We start from the raw sequence: 12896 nt of genomic DNA on the forward strand, positions 1-12896 counted from the left end.
TAATTTCCCCACATGAAAAAAAGAGAGATCTAGTAAACATATAGAAGGCCTGATAGTTACTGAAAACTAGGTTTATTTAGAGGAATGCACAAATGCAAGGACGGACAAATGTGCCTTTTCAAATAGAGTGCTCTTTATACATATATTGTATAGATATATTTGTACAGCACCTAACATGAATGCTAATCAAGATGCTAATAACAGACATTCTGGGTATAAATTTGACAGTAATAATTGTTTCTGTTCCCTCTGATATACGCATAAAAGTAAATTGTATGAAACAGCTTGTCAAATCTGAAATGGGAATATCTAATCCATTTGAAAGTGAGAATAGGGTCTGGGCTAGCAGATTTTCTGCCACTTACTCTATATTTAGATGAACAAGAGAAATGGTTTGATATAAGCTTTGTGTAAAGCTGTTCTATGAGTCCGATTTTTTCTAAGTTTAATCAATTAAGACATCAGCCCCTCTAAAACACAGTCAATTTACTTTGGCAGGAAGCTTTACAGGTCTTGGTAAATAACCAGATGAATGGGAAAGAATATAATATATTGACTGATATTTACCCCTTTAAAAGCCATGTTGCTGCTGAACAAATAATTCAAAGATTAGGAGTGAAATCTTAAAATATTGAAGTCAATAGCAAAACTCCCTTTCATGTTGATGGGGCCCGGTTTTCACCCTGGGTACTTCTGAGGTTGTCTTCCTTAGCACCTGAACTAATATGCTGATACCCTATTAGTTGTTCTACTTACTGCTGTTTGCCAGATCGCATAGGCTTCCTGTTTTTACACATCCAATCAATATGCTATTGAATATTTAATGACTACCTTGGAAAAGACAAATTACATATTTGTTTGACCAGCTTGGGAAATGGACTGTGTGTTATTGTAGTGAAATTTATTAAATACAACTGTCACAATGCTGGTTAGCATCAGCCTTTGCACGTTTTGCAAAGAAACAGGACTTTGACTGGAAGTCAGCTTACTATCAACCTGCTTCATCTCTGATGGCAGACGCAGCGAGCACGCATTGCTCGGCTGCTTCCCTCTGTGCTGGGCAAGCGGCTTCTCCGAGCGATGGTCTAGCGGTCTGTTTTGTGACAGTTTTGCAGGAAGTCCTTCCTCTTCCAGAGCAGGCTCTGTTATCTTGTTTGTACGTATCTGCTGCTGGGACACTTCCCAGGAAGGGCTGAACCTGAGCCCCCAGGAGGGACCTGGGTGGAGATCTGGTTGAGTACAGTGAGGGGTTGTGTTCACGGTCCGATAACGTCTTTCCAAAGGGGAGCGGGCTCTGCTCACTGGACATCTTTCTCTGCTACGAGCAGTCCCGGCTCCCCCTTGCACACAGCGGGCCGCCAATACTCCATACAAAGCAGGACCCGGCCCTGCCCCAGCACTTTTTCTCCGGCTCAGCTGCGTGGGCCGCTCTTCTGGGAGCGTAAACCAGGCCAGAGGGCAGCTCTCCCTGCGGCGTCTGGGCCGGGCACCGCCGAAGGGCCGCCCCGGCCCGCGACCCCACGCAGGACCCTCCCCACCCGGGGGGATGCGGCGGGGCCGCTCTCCTGGAGCGCTGCGCTGCCCTCGATGCGTTGATCCACGTGCACGGCTGGCGCGGGGGGACAGCGGGCGGCTACCTGTGTGTGCCGGTAAATCACGAGGGCGGGCGGACGCGCTCACTCCCCCGGGGGGGGGCGGAATCCGACGGGCACTCCCACTCGCGCGGAAGGGGAGCGCGCGGGGCAAAGGACCGTTAGGTGTCGGTGGGCCCACAGCTGGGAGCAGGCGGCCCCGGGGAAGCCCGGCCCCCTTCTCGGGCCCTTCTTCCCCCATTCTCTCTGGCGGAGCGGGATGGTTCGCCCCGGGCGGAGCGTGAGCGCGGTCCTCCCCTCTTCCTCTTGCGTTGGTTCCGCCCGGAGAGCTTTCGTTGCCATCGTTGCTCCTTGCCGCTGCTCGCGTTCGTCTCTGCTCCGGGCAGTTCGGGTGTTTTCTCTCTGCCTTAAAGTCGGTGAGGAGATGGGCCTTTGTGGGGGATGGCCGCCGTGCGCTGCCGGGAGGAGGCGGGGGGGGGGGCGGTGTGGCGCGGCCGGATGGGGCCGGCTGCGGCCGGCTGCCGCCACGCGAGGCCAGGCCAGGCCGTAACGGCCGCGCCGCACTCGAGTGGAAGGCGGCGGCGGCGGCGGCGGTGGTGGGGGGAGAGCTCGATCTCCCATCTTCCTCCGCACGGGCACTGGAGCGCGGCGGCGACAAAGCCGCCATCTCCGCGCTGTGGGACGGGGGTGAGGGGCGCTGCCGCAGCCGGCTCCGCGCAGGTCTCGCCAACGCCCTGCCGCCGCCTCCGCTTGGGGAGGCCCGGTGCGTGCCGGGTAGCCGGGGCGGGGGCCGGTGCCTCCCCGCTAGCTGCCCTGTGCCGTGGGGAAAATGGAGGCCGGCGGAGGGAAGGAGCAGCGGCGCGGGGTCTGGCGGCGCCGCCGCAGCGCGGGCTGGGCTGGGAGCGGCCGCGAGAGGGGGAGGCCGGGCTGGCAGCGGCGCGGGGAGCTGGCGGGGCGCCCTCCGCCAGCGGGGTGTGCGGGGAGGCCGCCGAGCTGCTGGGGCGGCCGTGCGGGCAGGCTCCGTGTCAGCGGCCTGAGCTGCGCTTCTTGCTTCCTTGCAGGGTGTCTTTTATGAATAATCAAAAGCCGCAGAAGCCGACGCTATCAGGCCAGCGTTTTAAAACTAGAAAAAGAGGTAAGCTAGCCGCAGTGCACGTATTGCCAGAACCTGCTGTCGGTGCTGTGTGTGTGGTGCCCAGTAGAAAGTCAGTTTCTGTCAAAAAAACCCTCATGCCTTTATGTTCTTACAAATGTTTTAAATGAGACCATGCTGAATACAAAGTCTTGAGGCTAACCAGGTGCTAGAATGTTCTCTGTACTAACAAAAAATATTTGTCAGTAAGAATTGTAGCTGAATTTACGATGGTAACCATGTCTTGAGAAACATTTAGTCTAGAACTGTATTGAGTGTGCTTAGCCTGAAAGCAGAAGTATCTAGTACCCTTGAGTTACAGGGAAACTCTAGTCCAGGCTTGTTGCAGACTAATACATACATCTAAGGAGCGTCTAATCTAGTAGGAATGTCACTGTTAGCCACTGGATAAAAGTTACATTGTCCCCTTAATCCTATAAGAATAGCTGATTTAAATTTAAAAAAAAACCCAAACACACACAAAAAAAAAGACCAAAATCCCCCACCACACACCCAACCAACCAAAAAAAAAAAAATCCTAAAGTGTGGAATGTGCAAGTGTCTATCTCTGTACGTGCATAGTTACTCCCATAAGAAGAATTAGTGACTGAAGAAGAGGTATGGTTAATTTAGTATTTTGGTGGTATGTTTTTTAAACCTAAAGAAGTGGAGACAGCTCTTAGAGTTTCTGTTTAACATTGTTTTACTAATACACTAGTAGTGTTCCAGCTCAAACTGACAGCATTAAGGATGCTGTACATACTGAACTAGTAATTAAGTATATGTTGACTTACAGAACCTATTTTAATGTTAAAGTAGAAGTACCTTGAGAAACTGTTGAAGTGAGAGTTGGATTTAGTCTGTCCAGATGAAATGCTAGCATTCTGGGGTTTTTGTCTCTTTTTAAGCATTTAACCGTAGTTTGGCTGCCATGCAACTCTGCAGTAACAATGAGCTTCATGGATCTGTCCTGGGAAATAACTGATCCAGTATTTCCAGACTTTTGCCCAACTGTTACCAAAGCGTTGATACTTGAGTTGAATGTAAGGACACTAGTATGTCACTTACAGAAAGGTTGCTAACAGGTGGTAACAAAACTGGCTAAGCTGTTATAGATGGCACGCAAAGTAAGATCTGCAGCTGAGTTCTGTTTCTTTGGAAGCTTTCCTCTCATGGTTTGCATAATCTTAAGGACAAATTGAGATGAGTAAAGTTGAAGACCTTTTCCATTTAAGGGTTTTTGTTAGTTACATGAGTGGATTTGTTGCATATTAACTATGCCCTACCTATGGTGAAAAACAAGGCTCTGATCAACTGTCGCATCTCAACTGAAGAAGCACATGTTCTGTTTTAACAACAACAAAGGTTGTGAGAGGCCCAAAGGGCTGAAATGGAACATGAGTAGTGGAGTCAAGTGTACAAAATTCTGGGGACACGCATTAAGAACTGCCTTCCAGCGTGTAGCTAAGCCTCTCTTTTTGGAGGGAAACAGTGATCTAATGTGTTAACAGGGTGCAAGAATCAGACTGAGAAAGTCAGATTAGAGCCATCTAATGTTCATCACAAACAACTGTTCTTAGTGAAAGTACTGTAAGAATTCAATTAGAGATAACTAAGGAATGTTTTAGCTTTTGATAGCCTCATCCCCCAGCAGTGACTGAATAGGGGAGTAAAAACAATAAAACTTCTTACTGCTATATTGGCCATTGAAATTAATCTTAGGCTACACTTAGCCCACTGTTTGTGCTAGTTAATACCAGCTGTCTTGGAAGACTGGAATGATCTCAGCTCTGTGTAACTTCAGGCCTGCAAGTGCAGGGTTTTGGGGTGTTTTTTATTTAGTTGAATTTTGTTGGGTTTTTAATAAGCTTTTTTAATAAACTTTTAAAACCAAGCAGCTGTGTGCAGCAACTTCATTTCAACGCTTTTTCTTTACAGATGAAAAAGAGAGGTTTGACCCTACTCAGTTCCAGGACTGCATTATTCAAGGTTTAACTGAAACTGGCACTGACTTGGAGGCAGTAGCAAAGTTTCTTGATGCTTCTGGTGCAAAACTTGACTATCGCCGCTATGCAGAAACACTTTTTGACATCCTGGTGGCTGGCGGAATGCTGGGTAAGTCCCTTTGAGGCTGCTGTCAGTCTTCATTCACTTAACTCTGCAAAAGCTCACAGTTTTCTTTCAGTGTAAAACCTTTGCTAAAGAGGCCATTGAGTGTATAGAGCAGAGTTTAAGTTATCTGTGTTAAACTATCTGACCATCTTAGTAACTGAGCAATTGGATTACTGTAGAAATACTCTGTATACTCTGCTGCAGTTTTGCTTGAGTCAGTTTGCATTCTTCAAAGCGCAGACTGTACAAGCTTGGCTTAAAGGAAAAATCTATTAGATTTAATTAATTTTTTTTTTAACCAGGAGTGGATCTTGACTCTATAGTCAAGTTAACTTCTGCTGATGTGAGATGGATGAATGCTTGTTTCAGGCATGTGGTCTGTGGCCACAAGGCCAACGGAGTTGCCCTGAAAGATTCTGACCTGATCCTGTGTTTTGTGCACACTTCCCTGTTATTTTGGAAAGTAATATTGTTTACAGAAGAATCTGATGTGATTAGTCTTGGAAATGCTATTACAGATAGTTTCGTTGTTGGCAATAGTGAGGTCATGGGCTCTAGCAGATAATCGGGAGTTAGAAATGAGAGGGTGGTCGAGTCAGCAGAAAACACAGGGAACTGAGGAAGGGAAATGAGATGACAAAAGGTCTTGTAAACTTATGTGCACACTGCGTGTAAAGAACAAAGAATGAAACATGCTCACTGACCAGGTAAGAAGTAGATGAAGCTAAATGAGATTCAAAAGTAGTTTAAAAAAAAAAGTGACACTTCTAGATTTAGACTTTACATTTCTTACTTGACTGAATACTGCTTAGTGAGAAGGGGTTCAGATGGCAGGGACTCATTTAAAATGCAGGCTGTGAAGAGGACCCTTTATGTTGTCTGCCTAGATTGAAAAAAGTCTGTCTAGATTTTAGCATTTTTATGCAGTAGTTGAGGGGGGAGACTTAAATGAGAAATTTACAGAAAATCTTCTGCAAATGCCAGTGTAACAGAAATAGAATTCAAATGACCTAAATGCATTGGGGGAGGAGAGGAAATACGTGATTCTGGGCCACAGTCAGACTGTAGATGGCACTTCTGCTGGGGCCGGGGGGCTGGTTTGGTGTGTCTGTTGCGTGTTCAGGTGGGCTTCACACTGATACTGTAGAAATGTCAGGTGACTTGCTCAAAAGCAAGGATTTCAGAATGCTTTAACTTCATGCAGGCTTATCTGAAAGCTGTGTATTGGAACAGTGTTACTTAGACTCAGGTTACTGTGATGTTTCTTTTGGCAAGAGGCTCTTTTGCTGATGTTAGGAGAGTTGGTAGCACGAGTAAGTAAACTTGTCTGCCACATGGAGCATCGCTGCTTGAAAGTGTTAATGCACAAATTGTTACAATCTGTGGGTTTACTTTCAAGAGTCTTAATTAGTACATGCTGTGTTGGGAAGTGTTCTTTCTAGGAATGAGGGGGAAGGGAAAAATGCATTGCTGCATTAATGGTGGTAGAGGAATCCTTTACTCAACTCTCTGTAACAAGTAGCTAAGTAGACTACCTTTTGATCTTTAGTCAGACAAGGCCAAAATAAAAATTGGCATCCTGTTGCTTTACCAGCTTTTTAACATTCTTACCATTAAGGTTTATTTCCATCTTTAACTCATTTTTCTGACTAATACATAACAAAAGGATCTCCCTTATATGTAGGATGGCATAGAAATCAGTGATGAGGTATTCTGGCGCTGGAGTTGGTGACTTGGAATTCACCCTAGTTAGTGAAGCAGCCTGGCTACCAGTTAAATGCTTGTATTAAACTGAAGAGGAATGGTGAAGAAGCATCTTCTAATGAGCAGCTAAAAAGCTGAAGTGCTTTTCAAGACCGATGTTTTAAGCTCATCTCAGGGGTACTGAATGTTGAACATGCATCTCTGTGTTTCATCTCCTGTTGTGACTTACTCTGTTATCTACAAGACACTTACAAAGCAGCACTATTGCAGCAGACACTAAAAAGACACCTGCTAGGATTAAGCAGCTTTAGTGGCTTCCTTTAAGGGAAGAGGAACTCATATGGTCATGTTAATTTATCCGTATGTAAACCAGATGCATTGCCAATCCATTTAGCTGTAGGGGGTCAGAATATTTAAATGTTCATATCTAAGCTACCGATTTTAAAATTCCACTACAGCAGTGGAGCAGATGGAAATGTAGGAGTGTCTTCAGTGATCTAGTGTCCATCATGAAAGGACAACATGGTGGATGTTATGAGTATTGGAATTCTTACTGTGGAGACTACTCAGTACTTTCATTGGGGAGTAATACCACTAATGCTGAAACCCTTCTTTAGCCCCAGGTGGTACCCTGGCAGATGACATGACACGCACAAATGTCTGTGTATTTGCAGCACAGGAAGACCTTGAAACCATGCAAGCATTTGCTCAGGTTAGTTCTGAAATGAGTACAATTTAACTTAAACTGTTTTGTGGTCGAAAATGAAATGTTTGTGTAGTTGAAAGTTTAGGTGAAAGTAATGCATGGCTTTAAGAAGCTTACTAGAAGAGGTACAAGTAGCACTGTTCTAAGCTAAAAGTGCTCTAAAGGGTTCAGACCATACTGAACTTGATTTTTTTTTTTTTTTAATTCTAATTAAATGATAGTTCAGAGCAAAAAATAATACATGCTGTATCTTTTTAGGTTTTTAACAAGCTAATCAGGCGTTACAAGTACCTGGAGAAGGGCTTTGAAGATGAAGTCAAAAAGGTATGGAGTAGTTCCTTATGAGCAGGCAAATAAACCTTCAGATTCTGCTAGTTAATTACTCTATACAGAAGAGTTTTATCGTACAATGGGTTATTAAAATAGAACACTTAAGATCATAGAACACCAGGTTGGAAAGGACCTCAAGGATCATCTGGTCTAACCTTTCTTGGCAAAAGCTCCATCTAGACCAGATGGCCCAGCACCCTTCCCAGCCGAATCTTAAAAGTGTCCAATGTTGGGGAATCTTCCACTTCCCCGGCGAGATTATTCCAAAGGCTGATTGTTCTCGTTGTGAAAAAATCCCAGTCTGTGCTGCACTCCTGGATTATGTTTTCCTGGGTGCAAGACTTCACATTTGTCCTTGTTGAATATAAAGTTCTTGTTAGCCCATTCCTCCAGCCTATCCAGGTCTTCCTGCAGGGTGACTCTCCCTTCTGAAGTGTCTGCTTCCCCACTCAGTTTGGTATCATCCCCAAATTTCATCGGAGTGCACTTGATCCTATCATCCAGATCACTTTTGAAGATACTAAACAGCATTGGGCCTGGTATCGATTGCTGGGGCACCCCGCTTGTGACAGGTGGCCAGATCAAAACAGAACTATTTACCACTGCCCTCTGGGTGCAGCCTGTCAGCCTGTTCCCACCCAGTGCACGGACCACTTGTCTAGACCAAGGTGTTTACAGAAGAACAGCTAGCTTGTATGAGTAGTAGATTCCCCGTGAACTAGTGCTTTTGCTAGTTGAATGGCTTCATTGAAATGAGTGTCTTAACATGAAGGCAGTAGCCAAACTTCAGTGAGGTGGTAGTTTTATGACAACTTTTCTTACTTCCTCTTGCAGTTGCTGCTGTTCCTGAAAGGGTTCTCAGAGTCTGAGCGGAACAAACTGGCCATGTTGACGGGTATTTTGCTAGCCAACGGAACACTTAATGCATCAATTCTCAACAGTCTTTACAATGAGAACTTGGTTAAAGAAGGTAAGGGTTGCCCAACTCATTCTTTAGGGAAGGATGGTGGGGACGGAACCATGACAAGTAGGTGGAAATTGTGATGACAGTACACCCTTGCAGCTTACTAGTTTCATCTGGTGATAGATTTACTACAGGATTAGCAAATCCTGCCTCATAACATGGAAGGTCTTGCTAAGACTTTAGAAAACTAGCCTTTTCAAAAAACTTGTGGTTAGGACTTCCCCGCATGACGCTGAGGCTGCTGTCACTAGTGTTGCCCAGCAAGGCAGCACTGTATTTTGGAGAGGGACCTTTCAGGATGTAGAAGATGTGTCATGTCTTCAGGTTCCTTCTTAAATTGCAGCAAGGAGAGCTGAGTTTAGTACAGGGAAGCCTTCATGATGCTGAGTGGTGAGAAAAGTCTGACATGCCAGAGGTGGCAGTATCCTCAGGCAGAGGTACTGCAGGCTGCGCTGGGGCTGCCTCTGGGGACGGCTGCTGCGGCCTTGAGCAGGGGTCTGACAAATTGGTGCCCTGGACTCTCAGGCCTTATCATTCCCTCTGTTTTGAATTTCAGTAATAATACTGCTATTCCTGTTGGGCAGGTGTTTCTGCAGCTTTTGCAGTCAAGCTGTTCAAATCATGGATAAATGAGAAAGATATTAATGCAGTGGCTGTCAGTCTTCGTAAAGTAAATATGGATAACAGGCTGATGGTGAGTACCACTGAAATTACTGAGTTGCTACTTAAGCTAGTTTAGTAAACGGCATTTATCAGTGGATTAAGCAACATGCATTTCTCTTGTGAAAGAGTTGTTGTAAACTTTTGTTTTTTAGGAACTCTTCCCAGCCAACAAACAAAGTGTTGAACACTTCTCCAAGTATTTCACTGAAGCAGGACTAAAAGAACTTTCCGAGTATGTTCGGAACCAGCAAACCATAGGAGCTCGGAAGGAGCTGCAGAAAGAGCTTCAGGAGCAGATGTCACGGGGAGATCCGTTCAAGGATGTAAGTGTGTGTAGACAAGGTGTAGGGGGTTTTTCTTTCTTTTTTTCTTTTTGAATTTAGCTCAATTTATCTGAAATACAATAGCATGTATCTTCAGATTAGTGCCTAATTAAATACTGAGCTTAAACAACTGCTCTCACTAAGAATTTAGGTTCGGTATTAGCTTCATAGTCTTTCCTTAATGTTCTGAATCCTGCTGTATGATCAGGGGGGTTGTTTGTGGTTCTGAAGGCTTCTAGGTTGCCTTTAGAGCAGAAGTTTTAATTTAGCTTAGTGTTGTATATGGCCTATGTGCTGACTCTTTTATTGTAACTGGCAGATAATCTTGTATGTGAAAGAGGAGATGAAGAAAAACAACATCTCAGAACAGACTGTGGTAGCCATAATCTGGTCGAGTGTCATGAGCACAGTGGAATGGAACAAGAAGGAGGAGCTGGTAGCAGAGCAAGCCATTAAGCACTTGAAGGTATTGCAACTTAAGTATAGACTTTTGTACCTGTTGGGTAGGGCTGGAGCTTCCCTGTTTCTAGCTCCCTTTTAAATGACTTAAAACCTACTACACACACACACACACACCCCCCCCCCCAATGCAGAAACAGCACTAGAGAGGGAATTCTTCCCTTTGTAACGGGTTATTACAGTCCATGTTACTGAGGGAAAAGCAGTATCACCTCTGCAGAAGCACTCTGGGGTGGGGGTGTTGCACATTTCGAAGAGGTGGCTGATGGAACTGTGTAAAACTGGTCTAGTCAGGTGATGAAGGCGCAGTGCTCTGTGTGTGCCAATTTGTCATTCCTCTTACAGCAATACAGCCCTCTACTTGCTGCCTTTACTACTCAAGGTCAGTCAGAGTTGACTCTTCTGTTGAAGATTCAGGAGTATTGTTATGACAACATTCACTTCATGAAGGCCTTCCAGAAAATAGTGGTGCTCTTCTATAAAGGTAACTTCTGTGGGGTTGTAGGTTCGTGGGGCTTTTGGGGAGTGGTTGTGGGGGTTTTTTGTGGTGGTGGTTGTGGGTTTGTTTGTGGGTTTTTTTAAGCTGTAGTTGCAGAATGCTTCAGTTCTGGTAAGACCTTTAGGGAAGATCAGTACTACAATATTGTATTTTGCAAAGAGAAGGCAGAAAATTCTTCAGCTCATGAAGCTGGAGCCGTAAAAACCAAAGGTGGATGCAGCTATTCTTGGCACACAGGGGAGGTACTACTCTAGACAGGGGGGATGCTGCCTGTCTACTGCAGTTTGAGCTGTGGTAGATGAAAGCTGAATTTAAATTTTTTAAGTTAAGGAAAGATAGGCAATAGTGTATCTGACCACTGACTGAACAGCCAGAGACAGCCCATCAAGGTGGTCTGGACTGCTTCTAGACTTGCTGTTACAAGGTGTTACTGAAAAAAACATGCTTGTGCATGTGTGGAACCACCACAGGAATGTAAGGAAGCTTGTTGTTAAACTGAAAACTACATTGTACTTGTAAAATTAAAAAAAACCCAACACTTCCTGTGTTGTACCTTGGACTTTAGAGAATTTGCATCCATTCTTAGCTGTTGACTGCAGCTTTCCTTAGTGTGGCATTTCAGAGAGCTGTGAAATACTCAAGACTTGGTGGGGAGTCAAAGCACAGCTCCTAGATGCAGTGTTCGGAAAACTCGGGCAGCCACTCTGAAATGCTTGGTGCTCAGAATGTCAAACAGGAGGCATTCCTAGGGCACGTATGCCCAGCCATGGAGGGTGGGGGGCTTCTGGGGGGGGGGGGGGGGGGGGGAGAGGAAGTCCAGGGTTCTCAGGAGCTGGTGTTCGGTGGCTTGCTGTAATACTGCTCCTGCATGTCTTACAGCTGAAGTTCTGAGTGAAGAACCCATCCTGAAGTGGTATAAAGATGCGCATCTTGCAAAGGGAAAGAGCGTCTTTCTGGAGCAAATGAAAAAGTTTGTTGAATGGCTCAAGAATGCTGAAGAAGGTAACCAGCAGCTTGGCTCCCAAGCTGAGCTTGTGAATTTTGGGAACCTTAATGCAATAATGCTTTGGGGGGGGGTGGTGGTGGGGGTATTTTAATTGTCCCTAACACTAGGTGTGCCTCTGGTACTGGCTAGAAAAACTTGCCAGTGAAATCCATGTGGACCCAACAGCAGCTCTTAGTGGGATGCAGGGTGGGGACTGGGAGAACTGACTTGCTGGTAGCCTGTTCACAGGTCTCTGTCTCTCTGTTCCAGAGTCAGAGTCTGAAGCTGAAGAGGGTGACTGACCTGTGAAACTCTGTCCTCAGTAAAGCAAACAGGAGTTGTAGATAAGTGTCACGTCTCATGTGTCCCGATTCTTACATCCTACCTCCCTGTATCAAGCATGATATAAGGGCTCTCATGGAAATTTATTTTAACCGTTTTCTATAGTTACTGAAATACTGGATTTAGTTTTTAAAACCATGTTTTAAGTAGCTTACAGGAGCTATTCTAGATTTGACTCTAACCTGCATTTGTCCTTTCAGTTATATTCTACCTCCTGTATTTTCTACTGTAATAATATAATTTAAGGCCTTCCACAATGAAATCCATTTTACCCCTTGGGTTTTCTATCTACATTGGAATAGACATGCTATGGTGAATGGGATTCATGGCAGTTCTGTTTGCAAATTAAATTGTAAAAAGCCTCCCAAGTTAAGAGGCCATGGCTTGTGTGGTAACTTGGTGTGACACTTCCAGCTGCACCACTTGCTCCAAACCACCCCATCTCCCTAAGGCCTTTCTCATCATTGTACTTTCAGCATAAAGCAATCCTCTGTACTAACTGCCCCACTCCTGCGAGCTCCGTGTCCTGGCCAGGCATCAATTCTGGGGCAGCCTTGCTGCCGCTTCTCTCAGGAAGAGAGAAGGTTCCAGGTACAGCTGCCCAACAGCAGGGCTGGGGCAGCGGACAGCTGGCTTGCACTGCTCTGCAAATGCATGACTGCTGGAAGGTAAGAGACTGAACTCTACCCTCTCCCCCTGAAGTGCAGAGATTATTTTATGCTGGCAGTTGATGTGTTAAACCAAACAGCTTACCTGTTCCCCAGAACTTGGATTCCTAGTGGAAATTCTCAGGACAGCTCATAATTTAAGAAAGATTTTGGTAAGAGTGATGTCTATACTGTTGTAAGCTAAATAATGAGCATTAACTGAAATACTGGTACCCAGAGTACACCTACTAAAATTAACAAAATAATTAAAAAATGGGTGATCATGGTGCAGTCTGTTCAATACTACAGTTATCTTCCTTTGTAATTTTTTTTTTTATAAATAAAGGCCATCCTTCCACTTAATGTCAAGGACTGTCTCTGTTCTCTGACCCAAAAAAAGGAAGCATCAGTCATGCTAAGGGTAACAATCAGTCCTAG

General features: G+C 45.1%; 1 protein-coding gene across 1 annotated transcript; it reads left to right on the forward strand.

Moving 5' to 3' along the window:
- The first annotated feature begins 1868 nt into the window (after nt 1–1868).
- On the forward strand, nt 1869–12821 carry BZW1 (basic leucine zipper and W2 domains 1). The gene is made up of 12 exons (XM_075756317.1): nt 1869–2008; nt 2654–2727; nt 4663–4839; nt 7158–7252; nt 7505–7570; nt 8411–8546; nt 9125–9234; nt 9356–9526; nt 9846–9992; nt 10331–10469; nt 11364–11486; nt 11740–12821. The coding sequence occupies exons 2-12, from the start codon at nt 2664–2666 to the stop codon at nt 11769–11771; spliced, it is 1260 nt and encodes a 419-aa protein (XP_075612432.1). The 5' UTR covers nt 1869–2008; nt 2654–2663; the 3' UTR covers nt 11772–12821.
- Nucleotides 12822–12896: the final 75 nt, after the last annotated feature.

The sequence above is a fragment of the Balearica regulorum genome, chromosome 6 (genome assembly GCF_011004875.1).
Source record: "Balearica regulorum gibbericeps isolate bBalReg1 chromosome 6, bBalReg1.pri, whole genome shotgun sequence".
NCBI classification, from domain to species: Eukaryota; Metazoa; Chordata; class Aves; order Gruiformes; family Gruidae; genus Balearica; species Balearica regulorum.